Source organism: Simochromis diagramma, unplaced genomic scaffold (assembly GCF_900408965.1).
Source record: "Simochromis diagramma unplaced genomic scaffold, fSimDia1.1 OVJJ01000216.1, whole genome shotgun sequence".
Classification (NCBI taxonomy): Eukaryota; Metazoa; Chordata; class Actinopteri; order Cichliformes; family Cichlidae; genus Simochromis; species Simochromis diagramma.
In genome coordinates, this window is record NW_024386883.1 from 15,754,269 (window position 1) to 15,772,372 (window position 18,104).

Consider the following 18,104-nt stretch of genomic DNA (forward strand, 5'->3'; position numbering starts at 1 on the left):
CACGTCTCTAATCTTCGGAAAGACTAGTCCTCTCTCCCACTCATGCTACTGGTCTGATGCCAGTTAACCCAATCTGATGGGAGTTCCTGTGATGAGTGTAGCCAATGTAGCAACTTAAAAAAAAACGTGTTGCTGACATTAAGTTAACTCTTCCCAGTATTTCAGCATTTCAAGTCTTATTTATGAAACAATGCTCTAAAAACCAAGAAGCTTAAAACAACTTTATGCTCATGCTTCCTAAACACAGAGGCTGTTCCCTGAAGCGGTTTCTCAGTCAGGTGAGAAAGCAGAGCAGCGTAAACCGTGTTTTCCTGTGGGACTCTGGCACCGCTCGCCCAGCAGGGGGGCAGGATGGAGGGACGCTAAGTCAGCACGCTCCTAAACAGAGCCACATGTCTGCAGGTTGAGGCCAGCCAATCAGACTCTGCTGGGTGGACCTGAGCCCTTGAGAACCCACTGGATCATTTACAGCATGAGGAGGGAGAAAGCACCAGTGCATGGCTGGGCTCTACAAGGGAGTGTGCGGTTAGGCTTTTACAAGCCACAAACTTAAATAAACAGGAAACCTGGCTCACATGGACATCACGATGCAGTAAATAGGTTTTTATACTTGCCTGCAGGAGCAACTATAAATCCTGGAAACATTTTGGAGGCTGCCATAGCTGTTTACAGGCCAAAAGTGAGAGGATGCTTGATGGTTACGTACAGCCAAACAGGGCTCGTGTCACTCTATAAAAAACGGTTTGCAAATGTGTTGCAGTTCAAGAGGTGGAGAATGTGTAATGAAAAAAAGGACTCTTGTCAAACTGTCACTGTGTGCAAGAAATAAGATGCGAATGTTCCCAATTTTAAAGTCTGGCATTCACATTGGGAAGGACACAGCTGCCCCGTATAAAATGTGTACTGCTCAGTTTCCTGAAGCACCTGTAGAGGAAAAACTGGTTTTCGCTAAGCAACGGTCTGCAGCAGTCGCTCAGCACATTCAGGTTACAGGTCAAAGGTGAGAAAGAAAAGTATGTGGAGGATATTTCTCTTTGCTTTTCCAAGCAAAGCAGTTCAACATGACAGAAAGTGCTTGTGTAATTCTTTCGTTTTGTTTTGCCAGGCGGGGAAATCCCCAAATTACCGTTTCAATAAAGCCTTGTCACAAAAGCCGTCTGGTTCTGAAGAAGTGGTGAACTAATGTGTTTTTATTGCCCACCAATTCTTAGTCATTGCATGTGGAGGTCATCCAGCTGTCCTGATAACCTTCATTATACTTCCCTCAAAAGAGATCGGGTGGAGGCGGAGGGGTGGGCGTATTAGACTCCTCCAGCTTTAACTGAAGAAGTCTATTACAAAGTAGAATATTTAGACAGAAAACTGCATATAAAGGCACGTGCTTTGAAATTGTGAATAAAAAGCAGTAGAAATCCTGATCTGTTGGAGCAGGGGTGTCCAACTCCAGGCCTCGAGGGCCGGTGTCCTGCAGGTTTTAGATGTCCTTGATCCAACACAGCTGATTTAAATGGCTAGATTACCTCCTCGACATGTCTTGATGTTCTCCAGAGGCCTGGTAATGATCTAATCATGTGATTCAGGTGTGTTGACCCAGGGTGAGACCTAAAACCTGCAGGAAACTGGCCCTCGAGGCCTGGAGTTCGACACACCTGTGTTAGAGCATTAGACTGAGTGGTGCGGTTTTTCTATCCAGGTTTGGTTTTACTGCTGCAGTAGTGCGTTTGGGATCATTGTCAGGCTGAAAATGGAGCTGTTGCCAATCAGATACTTTTCACATAGATTTGCAGGGAAAATCAAAATCTTATGGTAATTTTCAGCAGCCCCAAACCATGACAGAGGCTCCACTGTGTCTCACAGACAGGTATTGTTGTAATAGGGTGCAGGTACCTCTCTTCTGAATCTCCTCTGTACATACTGACAATTTCAAATTTGGATTCATCGCTCCACAAGACCTGTTTGCAAATTAATATAATTTGACATACCTCAACCTTTTCTCCCCATTTCCCTTCTTTAAGAATGGCTTTTTAAGGACACGCTGCACATCATGCTTTTTGCCCTTTGGGAAACACCTTGTTGTTGCAAAAATACTTTAAAAATGTAAAACCCTGCCTGAAAAAAAATAAAAATGGGAAATTGTGTTTTTTTTAAGTTCCTTGTGTGCCCTCATGTGCTTAAATGACTCATAGATCAGTGATTAGTGGCGTAACAAACAAAAAACCTTCCTCTGAAAAAGGTCACGAACAAGGCCTGGACTAAAAATGAGTGAAAAGCAGCCAGTGTCCAAAAAAACCCCCAAACATTCAGGAAGTTTGGCTTGGACCCAAAATCTAAAGAAATAAGGTCTGTGAAGACTTTTGCACAGTACTGTATGGTAAAAAAAAATTAACAGTGTGTGAGTAGGTATGTAAAAAGCTCCCTTTTTAAGTTCTTTTTCAGCTTTTTACCTGCTCAGCTCTCTAAAGATTAACTTTATTGCTCTTAAATGTGTGAAATAAGAGAACAGATCTGTTCACCCCATCCTTGCAAGTTTGGGAAATTGTCTTCATTAAATACCAGTAAAAACAGGCTTTTCTAAAACACACGGAGGCCTCCAGCCAGACACAGACGTGCGTTTGCAGCCTAATCGCATCCTGATCGCTTTGGGTCGTCTTCTGTTTTGCTGTCAATCACCTATCTATGCCTCACAAGCAGCGACGTGAAGATTATAGGCGTTTAATGTAAAACGAAAGAAAGACAAACAAACAAACAAACAAAAGCAGCAAAAGCTCCCTCTGAACAGGAATTTTACAAGAAACAGGGCAGCTTTTCTCTCAAAGCTTCACATATTCCAGTGTAGTAAGAAAAGAAACCTGAATGTGCACGGTGCCGATGTGCTGGTGTTTTTGTGGCGTGAGGTCAAGTTCATCATCATCATGTTTTTCCAAAAGCCTGAAGGGAAAATGAAAATGGACAAACCTCATCAGACAAACATTATTCAAAGCAGAGGAATTTCTCCCTGTCAAGGATGGACGGGGTTTTTTGTTTGAAACTCTTTGTTTTCAAACAATTGGACCGAGACAAACACAACCGGCTGTACTCAGCTGATTTATTGTGCAGATTAATTTTTTTTTTTTCATCTAGTCAGACAGTTTGAAAAGGTAGAAAAGAAATGCGTACTTATTGAAATTCTCACTGCAACTTTTTGGACTCTGGAATACATCTTACAAAAAAAGTACATCGCTCAATTTGCTTCTTTTCCTTTTTTTTTTTTTTTTTTTTTTTTTTTAAGCACTCCAAAATTACACTGAGCAGCAACTCTTACGTTGGACGTTATTGGTCCTCCAGGACTCTTTTTGTGGTTCTGCGTCATGTTCCTCACAGAAGAAAAAAATAATATATATATATCAATCTGCTCCAGCTCCGTTCCCTCCTCTGAAAACCCTGTAAAGTGTTGGAGAGTTACAAAATGAGTCGAGAAAAAATACAATCCGTCTGACGCCAAAAGCTGTCCATTTACGAGTCGCCGCTCAGGAACGGCGTGAGCTGATTTTTCCAGGACGACGTCCCTCGGAGAAGCCCCGGTCTAAATTAAGTTCCAAGAATTATTTCTGAAAGCTTCCAAACTTCTGGGGTTGTTTGGGTCTGCAGACCTGATCGAGTTCCCTCTTTTGTGGGAATTATCAAAGCCCCTTTCAGACATCCTTTCCAATCATCCGATTTCATATCCAAAACAAAAAAAAAGCACCCGGGGCACTTTTCTATAAAACACCACGTGAGATTATGACTGCATATTGTTAGTGGTATGACAGATTTTTAGATTTTATATCGCCAACTATGCTCCTAACTTTAAATAAAACGAAGATGTTGTGATTTGTTTTCATGGGAGGCTCCGTCCTCTGAGCCTGTGTGTGACACTCTGTCTTTGGAGAATGGGCACAGGTTCATTGAGTCTGCAACATTATCAGCAAAGCTTTTGGGAATTTCTGCAGAAGGAAAATCACCTTTGATAGAATTTCTTGGGGGTGAAAACACGTCAAACCGGTTCTTGATGAGACATCAAACTAGTGGTAAAGTTGTAATAGGTGCAAAAGAGGCCGTGAGGAACATAACAATAAAGGTTTCATTTAAAAAGATGGCTGGAGGCAGTGATGTCATGCATAATGTCTAAAAAGGGCTTTTAAGTCTGGTGTTTAAGGCATTTTCAATATCTTTTCCGCTGCTACTCATCTCTATGACCCCCTCAGAAGTTGCAGGTCCTTTGGGTTGACTTTAAATGCAGTGTACTTGCTCAGCTGTATGTTTATGAAATGATATTTAAATGTCTTAGAAAGTAGAAAGTCCACCATACTGTAACATCGTATGCTGGGAGAAACTGCTTTCCAGCTCTCTGACGCCGGACTAGAACTAATCCTTTCACCTCGCTCCCACATCTGGTGATAAAAACCACATGTGCCGTTAGCTGCGGGGACGAAAAGAGCCTAACAAACTAATACTTTACACAAAATGAAACACTAACTAAAGTCCACTGTGTCCGAGGCCTCGAACAAATCGCCAGTCTGCTTTTCCCAAAGTGAAAATGTGCGCTGCACCCGTCAGGGTCTCTTAGCATGGAGTGACTACGGCTGGTCGGGGGGGCTGGCGGCGGCGGCCTCGTCGTTGCTGCTGTCCACCTCCTGCTCCATGGGGCTGTCCTCCTCCAGCTGCTGGCTGGTGTAGTTGGTGATCTCCAGGAAGCCGCTGGGCTCCACTACCACGTTAGACTGGCTGGAGTCTGGCAGGATGGAATACTGAGGAATCACCTGCATGTATGAGAAAGATCGGGCTCAGAGTAAGTGAAAATAGTCCCTCTCAGACTTTTTTTTTCCACTCTAGACTCTGTGTGACATCACAGAGAGGGGATATCCCTAATATGGTCCTCTCAGTCTGCAGTGGAGTATACGATAAATGAGTCACAGAATAAACAATAGAGCTAGAAATAAGTAACCAAATGTAAGTTATGTCAATACTGAGCATACAGGTTTGCATATACAGTGTTCGTTTTCCCTTTTCCTGTTCTGGGGGAATCACTCTATTTTCCGACATTTGAGACTGTGAGTGCCTTCTTCTGGGCTTTATCATCAGGTAGTGATGCTTTAAGATGGTATTTTCCATCCTTGTTGACATTTTTTTTCAGCTTTGACTTAAAGAAACAAAACAGGACTTTGTTCACCTTTGTTTCTGAGAATTAGACGAGAAGATCGATACAAGTCAGAGAAACTGTTTAGGCTTCAAAGACAAAAACCTTTTCTGTTTTACAGTTTCATACAAAGGATACTTAACATAGTAATAGTAAAGCTGGGGAACAGTGAATTACATATTCTTCAGTGGCCAGGTCAGTTACCTGATCGCAGCCTAACAGAGCTGAAGACAGCTGCAGTAAACACCTGGCAGAGCATTTCAAGATATAAAAAACAATCCTTGGAAGTTTTTCCATTTTTTGAGCCTCTGAAAATCAGGGACTGTGTCTTAAAATTGCAGTTAACGCAAAATCTTTTAAATTAAAGCTGAAAGTCTGCACTTCCGCTGCATATTTGTTTGTACACAACTCAGTTGATTTTAAAATTACAGGCAAAAGCACAAAACTGTCAGTCCAAATACTTATGGACCTAACTTCTTCACTCTTTCCCCCTTGGATGTCTCGGAAACCCTCGTTTCAGCCCTGCTTTTAGAACAAATTGACCGACTGAGCATGAGAGGTTAGTGAGGGTGTTCCACGTCTTCACCGACGTATACCGAGGTGTCAAAACCCGTCTTTGAGGGTACGGAGAGGTCGTCAAATGTTGCCCTTGTGGGGGAAAGTGTTAAGAAAAATGTTTGCTTAGCGTGAGATAAAAACACAGGACCAGCTGCTCCATTAGACGAGCATTTGCAAATAAAATCTGTTGGCATGAAAACCTGATTTAAAAAAGGCGTTTGGCATGGGTGTGTTTGTTTGTGACTGTGCCGAGTTCATTTAAAAAAATAATAAATAAAGCCCTGTCTTTGTTGAATCTCTTTAATAGTTGCACATGCTGCCTAATGAAGGATCAGAGGTTTATGGTTGTGGTGAAAAACGTTTCAGTTTTGGCTGAAAATCAGCTGCTTAGTTAACCGAGGACTTTTTAAAGTTTATAAGTATCTGATTATCATTATCCACCGTCCATTAAAAAAACACTTGTGTGCTTTCACTTTGATAACGTGGCCATATCATGTGCTCTTTGTGCAAAAACGTTTATCTGCTGTCTGATTTATCTTCTCAGTAACGTACAATACAAAACGTACCTCGATGACTTCCAGGTCTTCCTTGCTCCTCTGCGCCGCGAGGCCCTGCAGGCAGCTGAACTGCTGCGGCTTCGAGTGGGAGTGATGCATGGCGGCCCCGGAGCTGCTGATGAACTGGCCCGAGTCCAGCGTGCCGGACACGGCCTGGACCTCCAAAGCTTTCCCCAGAGGGCCGCAATCGCTGGAGGAATCCACCACCATGGGCTCCGTGCTTGGATCGATCTCCGCCTCCATCATGGAGATCTTTAGGATGTCCGACACTGAGGGCTTGTCTCCAGAAGGCCCGGAGCTGGACTCTGGGATCAGTTTGGCAGAAGCCTCCCCGCTGCTGAAGACGGGCGACGAGTGGTGGGAACTGCCAAAGGTAATCTTGGTGACGGTGGCACTCTGCGTGATGATTGGCTGCTGCAGTGACAAATTAGAAGAAGTACTTGTTATTACTGAATTACTACAGCTGACCTCTGGCAGGAGGAGAGACAGTAACCAAAGCAGGTCCTGATAAGAAGATCATAATGAACTGAAATGATAATCAAAGGCACGTATGCAGGCTCTGTACGTGCTGCAGCTCAGCCAAAGACAAGATAAGTGTTCATATTTAAAAGTCAGATAGTAGGAAAGCTTGCTGTATGGCTCACAAGCTCCAAATATACAGACACCGAGCTCTTGCTTCAGTCCAACTGTGACAAATGAGCTGATTTGTTATTTGTTCTGGCCACCAATCGGCCTTTGGTTGCAGTGACAGATAACAGAGAGAAGCAGCAGCTGCAGCCAGCATTAGCACAGACATAAATTAATTTCCCCTTGTTTATCAGTGTGTCACATGAGGGGAAAAAAACAAAAAAAAAACAAGAGGTTCATTCCATTTGGCTCAAACGTAGGGAAATCCCAGCACCGAAACATGCACTGCTTATTATTAGATGCTGAGAATTACTTGGGAATGCTGTGGATTCCCTTTTGTAGACTTAGGGAAGCTTTTAAGAACAATAATCCAAGTTGGAATTTTGAACATGTCTAGAGGAACGGTGTCAAACTCGTTTTAATTCACGGGCCAAAACCATGAGCCAAAAGTTAAATACACCCTTTACCACATTTAACTTCATAATGTGTCATTTTAATAACTACTTAGAAATGAACAGGAAGTTTACACATGATATAAAAAGCACATTCCCTTTCTTTACTAGATTCACACCTCCACATTAACATCTACAAAACCACACGTTGGGTTTTCATTAATAATGAAAGTATGTCACATTGTTTAGTGATGTTCAGCATTTAAATTACCTCAGTTTGAACTTTGAATTCACTTCCATTCTTGTATTGGATTACAACGACACCATGCAATTAAAATAGAGAAAGCGGGCTTTGAGGGCTTCATTCTGGGCCCTGACCCACATTTGCCATCGGTGCTCTACAGTGATGTTATTGAAATACTGCTCACCGTTTTTAATAGATGTACAGCAGTTATTTAATGCACTGAGCAGCAAAATGCAGCTGATCTCTTTTGATAAACATAAGGTGTCACTCAAATTGATATCGCCCCCTGGGAGAGTGGGAGATAAAAAGGGGAGGCTGGGTGTAGGCCTCTCCCTTTTATCTCCTAGTCATGGGACTGGATGTATGCGTTTGTGGTCGTGGATCGGGACAGAAGTGAAAATCCACTCACGTGTCACCCTCGACAGGTTTTATCAGGTGACTTAACAGGAAGTCATCATGACAAAATAAAAGAGAGAAGCTGTGGGCATCAGCTGCCTCTGGAAATTTACTCCTGGTGAGCAGGTGTAAAATCCACTCACCTGGCTGGAGGCGGTTTTGTCGGTGCTGACGGGGTGGTGTGCCTGCAGCGGAGGAGGGTGGGACATTGAGGTGTGCAGGGGCCGGTGGTGGGATGTGGGGGCCTGCTGGAGCTTCGGGAGCTGTGGCGTCAACATGGGCTTGGTTGGCGTGCTCGGAGTGGTGGCCTTGGCCCCGGCTGGGGTCGGTGCGCTCACAGGTCTGTCTTTAGGGCTCTGGGTTAATGTTTGGGGTTTGGGCTGACTCTGCTCTCGTAGCTTGGGGATTTTCTTAGTCAGAAGAGGAGTAGAAGGGAAGGTGGTGGAGGAAGAGGAAGGCTGGCTGATCTGAGGTTTGCTCTGCAGCTGCGGCGGCGGCGGCGTCTGCTGGGTGGACGTGGAGGTGGAAGGGTGCCGGCTCTGCTCGGCCTCGGCCTGGCTCAAAGGCGGCGGCTGAGCGCTTGCAGAGTGGGCGGGTTGCTTGGTGGGTTCTGAAGCTGGTTGGGTGGAGCGGTAGAACAAGCCTGTCTGGGGGTCCAAAGTGTCTCCTTCCAACTCTCCCGCCTCTAATACAGCCTCAGGTTTACCATGACTGTCAGAGTGCTGGAAAAAAGACACATACATGACGCTGTTAACGGTCAGCAGGACAAAAATACGACACAGAATTTTATGGAGAAAAGACTGTACAGAAAGATGGACGTAGCCATTGCTCATCCAATTGATTTGCGCTTTATTGTTTTTTCCATCTTGACTTTTTGAAACATGATGCACCATTGAAGTGTGGCTCTGACTGAGAAACGAGGAGCACTGTGCACTGATACATAGCGACCTGTCAATCAAAAGGTAGACCCGCCCTAAAGCGTTCCCTGCTGTATCATTCCTCTGGAGGCTAACGAGAACCTAACCCATTTACTAAATTCATTCATGTTGCATTCAAAAAGGCTTGAAAGTAGCAACTGAGCCCATAAACTAATCCGGAAAATGTTTTCCGAGGTCTTGGATGAAGTAGGGCTGTTATTTTCCACGCACAGCAGGACAGATGTGATTTTTTTTAAGATAAGAGCAATATTGGAATATGTCAATTAACTAACTGAGCATTTTATGGCTTACAGTGTTTTCTGAAAACCGTAAGTAATGACCAAAAGACGATACTAATATTAATGAGTGTTTTTAAGTTGATTTTAAAGATTAGGCACAAGAATATTGATAAATCATTCATTTGTAGAGGTGGGAATCACCATATATCCCACGATACGATATTATCACGATACTTAACGCACGATACGATATTATTGCAATTTTTAAAAATATTTTGCGATATTCAGATTCTGTACATAAAGGTAAACTTTATCAATATTCATTTTATCTAATATCAAAGTCTCACACTCAGTCTTTCTCTCATTTCAGTCAGTTTTATGGTTGACAAACTGAACGGTTTGTATTACAGTCTAGTCCAACTTAACTGAATGCAACCATCTGGTACAATTATAGCTATTCTGAACTATGCAATTTATGAAAACTATGCAGCCCCTTCAGCAACTGAAGAATTTGACAGTAAATTAAAACAAAATATAATTTTACATTAAATAAAAAAGTTTTAAACTTAATTTAAATGAAACATGTCTTAAATTAAAATAAGTAAACTGTCATGTTTATTGCTGCCAAAAAAAAAAAGTTAAACACATTTGGACAGTGAAGGAATGTCAGGATTCTTGCTCAGAAAAAAAGCTGATCAAAATGCTCTGAAGTCAGAGTTCCAGTCCACAAAAACTTTTTTTGTAACAAAATATCGATTTCTGCTGTCCCTGTATCGATACATTATTAGCAAACAAAATATCACGATACTACACAGTATCGATTTCCTCCCCCACCCCTATTAATTTGTGCGTGGAATGTTCATACACATTATGCATAGATGGGCCAATGTCCTGTGGAGAGACAAGACTGATGTGGAGATGTTTGGCCATAATCCATAGCAACGTGTTTGCGGAAAAACAGACGCTGCACATCAGCACAAACACTGCATACCAACTGTCAGCACGGCAGAGGATGGCTTATTGATTTGGGTTTGTTTCACAGCCACAGGACCTGGGCACCTTGCAGCCACTGAGTAAGGTATGCATGAAGCCATCTGTTTGACACTTCAAGCTTGGATCATGTAACAGGACCGTGATTCCAAGCACAGCAGGAAATCTACAAGACAAAGTCCAGACCTCAATCTGATGGTAAAGCTGTGGCAGAACCTTAAGAGAGCTGTGCACAACTGAATGACCAGTGAACCGAAGCAACTATGTAAAGAAGAGTGGGCCAAATTTCTCCACAACGATGTGAGACAAAGTAACGCACTGATAGAAGTCGTACAGAAAACAGCAACTCATGTTATTGCTGCTAAAGGTGGACCTACAAGCTCCTGAATCACGTGGATTAATTGGATTTTCACAGGAAGTCCATAAAGGGGATGTTTATTTAATTTAAAAGGTTCTCTGTGCAACATTAAAAAACCCATCAAACTCAACTGTTTGTTTTTATACTTTTTCAAAAGCTGAAGACGCTGCACTTTGTGGCAACTTGCTCTCGGTTTCTGTCCTCTGACACCAAACAATTGTTAAAAAAAACAAACAAACAAACATGGAAACCAAGACAATAACTGCAATATAAATAAGAAAAAAAACTGCACTGCCATGCTTTCACAAAGAACAAGAGAAAAATTCCCAGGAAGCATTTTGTCTCCGGTGGTAATCCACCAAACCAGATGAAAGGTTTGCATTGAAACTACTACTTTCACGCAGAGAAACTGTTCCCGTGAAAGCAGTTTACACCAGTTTTCTGTGGATCGGAGAGGAGCTCAGATATATTTGTAGAACACATGACACAAGGTTTGACCCGTTTCTCTGCAACACATTTATACATTGATATTTATTTTGTACCCTTAAGACCAAAGTCCAACCCTCACCACGTGTGACGCTGGAGCCGCAGAGGAGACAGCAGCAGGTTTGGTTACCACAGCAACTGTGCTTGTTTTATATGGCTTCCCCAGCTGCTGACTGGAGGACATAACCACCTCTTCATCCTGCGAGGGCACTCCCACTCTGGTGGCTTTTCCTGCAGTGAAATTAGTCATTCTGTCAGATGATGAGGTATTAAAAGTGGTAGTGGGTTTCACACACACACTTCAGCTTCCGTCACTAAATGACCTAAAAAGGAGAACCATGTTTCACAAGCTGCCCACTGCGAGGTTTTAGTTTGAACTGTATTTCATTCCACTGAAATCATGACTGGCACCAAAAACAGGAACTGCAAAGTGCTGAATATGAAGCATGATGGAGAGGACTACCTCCTGCGACGTATTCAGCGGTGGGTTCAGCCTCTGAGGTAGAGGGTTTGGGGGATTCAGGGCTGGGCTTCTTCTCCTGGGCCAACTGGATGGGCACAGCCATCTGGCTAAGGTCGATGGTGTGCTGCCTGGGTTTGGATTCTCCCTTTTCCTTCACTGTCAAGACGAACAACAGTGAAATTCAGCATCATTTACCAATTCAGTCATGTTTACAGCTCATATTCACTGTTAACTTCATCTGATTATTTCCAACTTGTGCTCGACTTTAGGCCCGAGCGAGGGCTAGCAGACAGAAACTGTTCCTATAAATGTGCATTTAAAGTTTCAGGCTTTTTTGGCACCATGCCTGTATACGCCGGGGTTAGAGCGCCAACTTTCTCTCTGAGCAATCACCTCAGTTTTAAATCCAGCTGATTTTTGTTTTTGACACTTGAACGGAAAGTTCTGTTTGCCTGCATAATCCAGATTTCAGTGGTGCAGACCAGCTGCTTGACTTATTTGGCTCGAGCGTCTCAGTAAATAGCATAGTTTAGTAACACTAAAGCAGATAAAGCAAGTGTTAGCTTGACTAACTGTAGGCTATATTTAGACTTGCTGAGAGAGCTGCTAAGCACCACAAAATACAGCCTACACTCAAACTGACACTTTTAAATTGGCTAAAACACATTTTGACGCATAACTTCATAACAGCAGTGTGTTTAACATCTGTGTCTGCGGCATGTAGTGATTCTCCCCTTCACTCTTAACCTGGAAGAAGTGAGCAGCGAGTGGGCGAAAGTTCCAGCGCACTGGTTACCTGTTTGCAAAGTCACAGGTGGAGAAACTTATAACTGCTAATAAAGCTGGGAGGCAGTCTTGTTTCCGTAGAAATGCAAAAAAACAAAAGAAAAACCCCTAAAAAAACCCAATGATAACATTGTAAATAGCACGTTCATGATACGATACACCTTTGAGGTCTGGTGTACCATTTGCCACGAGAAGCTCTTTGTTATCACAGATATAATTTGTGTTTTGATTGTTGAATCCAAGCTAACACGGAGGCGTGGACAGGAAACTACAGAAAGTCGCTGAACCGCAAACAGGCAGCTTGTAAAACAGGTTAAGTTGACTGTGTGGAAACCCTTTTTATAGAAACGTAATCAAAGCACAATAGTTTCTTTACTCGGTGGTGTGCAACTCTTTTTGCTGACTAGCTAAAAACCGTGGAGGCTCCATGAACGTGCATTTCACTTAAGCGTTTCAAAAGTAAGTAAAAGTTTACTGCCACATCGGTTTTGGAACAGCTGGAACAAATTAAAACCGTTTCTTATAATGAGGAAGATCTGCTTTCCTGGCAGAATCGGGGGAAAACGACCAACAAAATAATTACGATAAAAATCTGTGTTTTTTTTGGTGAATCACGTCTCAGGTTTTTTTTGTAACAGGGAAGTTATATTAGATCTCCAAAAAAAAAAAAAAAAAGGGGGGCAAATTGGGGGATTATACCCCTGAGCTGCTGGGCTTTTAATTTGAAACATATGTGCAGGAAGTGTTGAGTTACACTGTCTCCTCTTAAAAAAAAAATCCAAACAAACTGCAAAGTAAAACCAGAATTGGGATAAATGAATATGTGAGACCAATATTAACGATAAATTGAGCACCAGAGCGACGAGTACGGCAGTTTTTGGACCGCTGTGCTGCAGAAATATACTCTATAAACTCAAATATGATGCTATGACCTAAAACAGATGCCTTTAACCCTCCGAGGTCTAAAAAACACCCCACCCCCCCAAAAAAAACAAGACATCATCCAAACACAGGGTTAGGTTAGATTAAGGTTACTTCTTTGCCGATAATTTGGACCTCATTTCGTTAATGTGATCTCATTTTAAAAACATAAAAAAAGCTCGTTGTCTCCAGTTCATGACAGCTTTATAAAAATTTATGTATTTTGAGTATTAACGCTCTAAAGAGTTTTACAGACAACACTGGGTATTACCTTCATTATGGATCAGGTTTTGCGCACTAAACAGCAATTACCTCTTTGGGAATTTTCACTCACAGCCAGATAAATGCTATCGGCTGCTCCGCGGTGCCGCTAATGTGAGTATTTAAATATTTTAAAAAAATTCCCACCTTCAAATATTCCATGGGAAACCTTTACCTTTGCATTTGCTTACATCAGTCCTGTTCCACAGGTCTACCATCCAATGAGCTCAGTATCTAAGCAAAGCCTTGAGCACGAAATGCATAATTACTGTTGGCCAGCAGCTCTTCGTGCTTCGGCAGTTTCAGGAATGTGTTGAAAATTAGTTTGACACTTGAGGCGAACACCTCCTGTGTTTGTATTTCTGATGAAGCTGAAGCATTCGAGCTGTTTTTTTCGAGCTCCTCTGAACTCTGCTGAATCAGCATGTGCACTGGTGGTAAACCCCCACCTCTCCTCTCCTCTTCCTGTGACACCTGCAGCTTTTTCTGTGACGTGATGGCTCACCTGATGTCTGCTGAAGTTCAAGAAGAGCTTTTATGGTGGAAGTGGCCGACTGGGATTCCCCGCCAGATACCTCCTGGTAGATGATGGTGGGGCTGGACTCCACAGCTACTTCCTGCTCAGTCCAATCCTGCTCTCTGGAGGACACCACGTGCACTACAGGCTGCGCTTCTGAGGAGCGGACAGTTTTTGTTTTTTTAAACCAGCGGTTACACATCACATTTCAGTCAACAATCCTGAGGCAAACACCACAGAAGCAGTAGTTTATCTCCTATCTCTGCGTCATGGGAAAAGTAAAGGGAGGGATACCTTGAGCGCTGCCCTGGGAAGCCTCGCTGACTAAGCTGCTGGCCTCCGCGAGGCTGCCGGCATCATCCTTTGTGGCCCCGTCCTGGCCTGGGGTCTGACCCTGACTCAGTTCGGCGGAGCGGGTCACCTGCTGCAGCGTCTCAGTGACCAGCTGCCGGGTCTGCTCGCTCACCACCGCTGTCTGGAAGACCGGCTTCGGTTTGATGAGAACCTGCAGGAAACCAGAGGAGCATACAGTGTCCTGAAAGCTGTTGACTGGTGTGTGCTCCTCATTATACTTGAAAAGGAACTATAGTCCTAATGAGTGAAAACACAAGCCTGAAAGCAAGCGTTTGCCTCTGTAACCTCCTGTTGTGGCAGGCCAGATGTTTCAATATCCGTTCAGACTTCCACTACTTTCCATCTTTCTTTCCATCTCTCTCTCTTCCTCCACGCAGTCGGTCACAACGAGTCTTTCAATGTTAACATTTTACAATCTTTTCACTCACTTTTTTATATCAATAACACATCAAAGGTCAAACCAGAATGTCGACACACATTTTTATTGATCTGCACTAAACAGCCTCTTTATCACCTGGCTTGTTATCACTTCTTCTTTTTACTTTATTGTAACACAAGAGCACTTTTGATGCCATTTTTGCATCGTGACACCTGTGATTTCTTGGCTGCTGTTGTGTGGGATGTGTTCTGCTTTGCACTAAGCCTTACTGGGATGTAACTGCCTCCATCGCCCTAATCCAACGCTTTTACGCAGTTTTTCTGTTTTTTAATAATAATAATAATAATAATAATAGATTGCATTTATACAGCGCTTTTTGAGACCCTCAAAGCGCTTTACAATTCCATGATTCATTCACACACTGGTGAAGGCAGCTACAGTTGTAGCCACAGCTGCCCTGGGGCAGACTGACAGAAGCGGGGCTGCCATATGGCCAACACCAGTAGGCGGTAGGTGAAGTGTCTTGCCCACGGACACAACGACCGAGACTGTCCGAGCCGGGGCTCGAACCGGCAACCTTCCGATTACAAGACGAACTACCAACTCTTGAGCCACGATCGCCCTTTTTTATTTTGTTTTTTTTAAGTAAGACAACATTCGATCAGGGATGTTTTGCTTCCACGAGCGTCTCTAGCTTGCTTGCCACCATCCTCGCACACCATCAGTGAGCTTCACCTGACTGAACCCGTCAGGGCTCCTTTTCTTTATATGTTACACTGTAATAACTCCCACTGTCTGGCATCTGTTTGAACAGAGTCACCTTCGGCTGAACTTTTATAAATGATTTATTATGATATAGAATTTGCTTCTGTGGGAAATGGAAAATTAGGTTAAGTACACAGTGACTCTGGTTCCTCAGTAGCATTCAGGAACCATAGGCCCATGTTGCAAATCTGCTGCGTCACAAGATCTGACGTGTTAGGCGTTGTTCCTACGACGTCATTATTAATGCTTTTCATGGGTTCTTATTACAAAAGGCTCCCGTTATGTCATAGCTTTGCATGTTCCAGGAAGAATACTACTTCCCCTTAATATGGCCTCAAAATAATGCACAACTAATGTGATAACGTAGGCAAAGCAGTTGTGTCATGTAGTAGACCGCAGACGAGACAGCCTTGAGTTATTTTGGAAAAGGTAGATTTCTGAAAACTAAAACTAGACTAATTGAAATAAAATAAGTCAAAGCTGACTTTTCGGTGCTTTTTGACGGGACATAAATTGCAATCTCCCAGGTGAAAGGAACCCACAAATCCACCACAACCTGTTAAACTGATTCTAATCTTTGCATCGTGGTGTTTACGTTTTTCCCTTAAAGCTGGCCTTGGAACCACATCATCATACGTGAGCACCAGATGCAGCACACACGCACAACATCTAGCAGGGATAGCCCTCCTGGAAGGATCCTGTCATTTATATTCTCTCATTAAAAGGGAGACTCCTTTGCAGTTTTATTACAAAACTAAACACAGAGGACAGGATTACCTTGAACCGGTGCAGAGAAACGGAGACGGATTGGCATGAGAATAAAACTGGCCACCTTTAACTTAGTTTACTGTGTGCACAAATGGAGAAACACAACTGTGTGGGTGCAACTCTCACTGCTTATGTGCAGACACACTGTTGCTGCTGCCAGGAAGTGCTTCCTTCCCTCTTAATGGTAACAAGAGATGGCTACACCAGCGAGTGCACCATTGGTCAAGCCATCCTCATCTTTACAGTTCTTCTAAGGCTTCTCGGTTGTTGTTTCAAGTGTAACCCTGGTTAAGGATAATAATAATAATAATAATAACATGTATAAAGATATAGCAGATTCTTTTTTAATTTTTTTATACTTCAGATTTATTTGTGTTGTGTAGTCCAATGGCGAGTAAAATGTTCCAAAATATGTGCACCATCTAAAGAGTCTGTTCTGAATGACAATGAAGTGGCTATTTTATGTAGTGGGCTAATAACAGCCTCCACAGCCAGCTTAATGTTTGGGGGATTCCCCTCAAGAAAAGAGAAATTCTAAAAACTTTTTTTGCAAATAAACAATAACATAAAATATCTGATGGCGAGGCCTGATAAAAAAATTTTAACAAAAAACCCAGAGAGCGTGCAGCTCTTAAATGTCCCGTAAGGCTAATTTGTCGTTAGTGACACAATAAAGTTCACTTTATAAATAAAGCACAGCTTTGCCTCGAGTCAGACGGCTTATCGGAGGCAGCAAGTTGCTTCTTATCAAACATTTTACAGCGGAGTTAGTCGGAAGACGTTATTTAGACTACGAGTTTCTTACTCATGAACGCCGACATTAGCTGAGTCATTTTTCCGTCTGCTTCAGCGGCTGCTGAGTAACTAGGTCATAAACGTCGAAACTGACTGCTTGAGAAAAACAGTTTAAATATTACAGAAACTGGAAACAAACTTTGGTAAACAGGTGTCATGTTCGTCACTGGAAAAGAGAAAAGAGACGCTGGTATTTAAGCCAGTTAAGAAAATGTGGCAATTAGTGGTTTCACTCCAACTGCACAGCAGATTAGCACTGTGGGTGTTTAACTCGGTAACTACAGTACTCATTACTCACTGACCACAGTTTCCCCTCGATGACTAAAAACGAACCTTGAATTCTGAATTTAGACCTTTTTTTTGAGAAGTCTGATATTGAAACAATGACAAAGTATTTGTGAATCAATCTGAAAAAGACAAAGAAAAAAAAAAAATCTGCAGAACTTGTGATTTATGTTTTTGTTATTAGAGAGATATTTTTAACACTGTGTGGCTGACAGCTCGTGTTTTCATTAACCCTTCACTCTAACTTTGTGTGTTTGCAGCACAAAACGACCTGGAAACCAGCGTAGTGGGACTTACCCTCTCAGAATATTTCTGACAATTTTATCTTGAATTCAAATTCCCCCAAAAGGTCTTGAAATATCAGGCGGAGGCTGCAGGCTTTAGTCTGAACAACCTTTTTGTGGGTGTTTCTTCTTAAATTACTATATATGCTTTCGCTAGTCATTTAACATCTGTCAGAAATCTAAGAATTTCTCCAGAAGTTTTCAAAAATAGACAAAATAAAACCCCCCTAGGAACTGAAAGAGGTCAACGACAGTGGCTGATTTCAAAGCCGTGGACTTTGAACTGTAGCTTCTGCTAAAAGAGGGCACAAAAAACAAATTAGAGCTCAGGAGATACTAATAGCATACAAAATACAAAAAGTCCACTGGCCACAATACCTGTGTCACCTCACTCTGCAGTTCCCCTCTGGTGAGCTTTAGCCTCTTTCAGCTCACTGTTTTGGCTTTTACAACCTCCAGTTTGAATTCAGGCTCAGCTAAAGTCACGTTACACACAGATTCAACAGGTTGCTCCCTCGGAGATAATGGTCCATATTGGCATGACAGCATCACACAGTTGCTGCACATCCTGCTGCACCAGATCCCAAAGGTTGATCTGGTGACTGTG

General features: G+C 42.7%; 1 protein-coding gene across 1 annotated transcript in view; it reads right to left on the bottom strand.

Moving 5' to 3' along the window:
• Positions 1–3,068: 3,068 nt before the first annotated feature.
• Positions 3,069–18,104, bottom strand: part of emsy (EMSY transcriptional repressor, BRCA2 interacting) — a 28,486-nt gene continuing 13,450 nt past the window's right edge. Inside the window, 7 exon segments of the mRNA XM_040032486.1 lie at positions 3,069–4,778; positions 6,280–6,684; positions 8,073–8,651; positions 11,002–11,150; positions 11,383–11,538; positions 13,856–14,023; positions 14,162–14,372. Coding sequence (XP_039888420.1) covers positions 4,596–4,778; positions 6,280–6,684; positions 8,073–8,651; positions 11,002–11,150; positions 11,383–11,538; positions 13,856–14,023; positions 14,162–14,372 — 1,851 coding nt within the window. The 3' untranslated portion in view covers positions 3,069–4,595.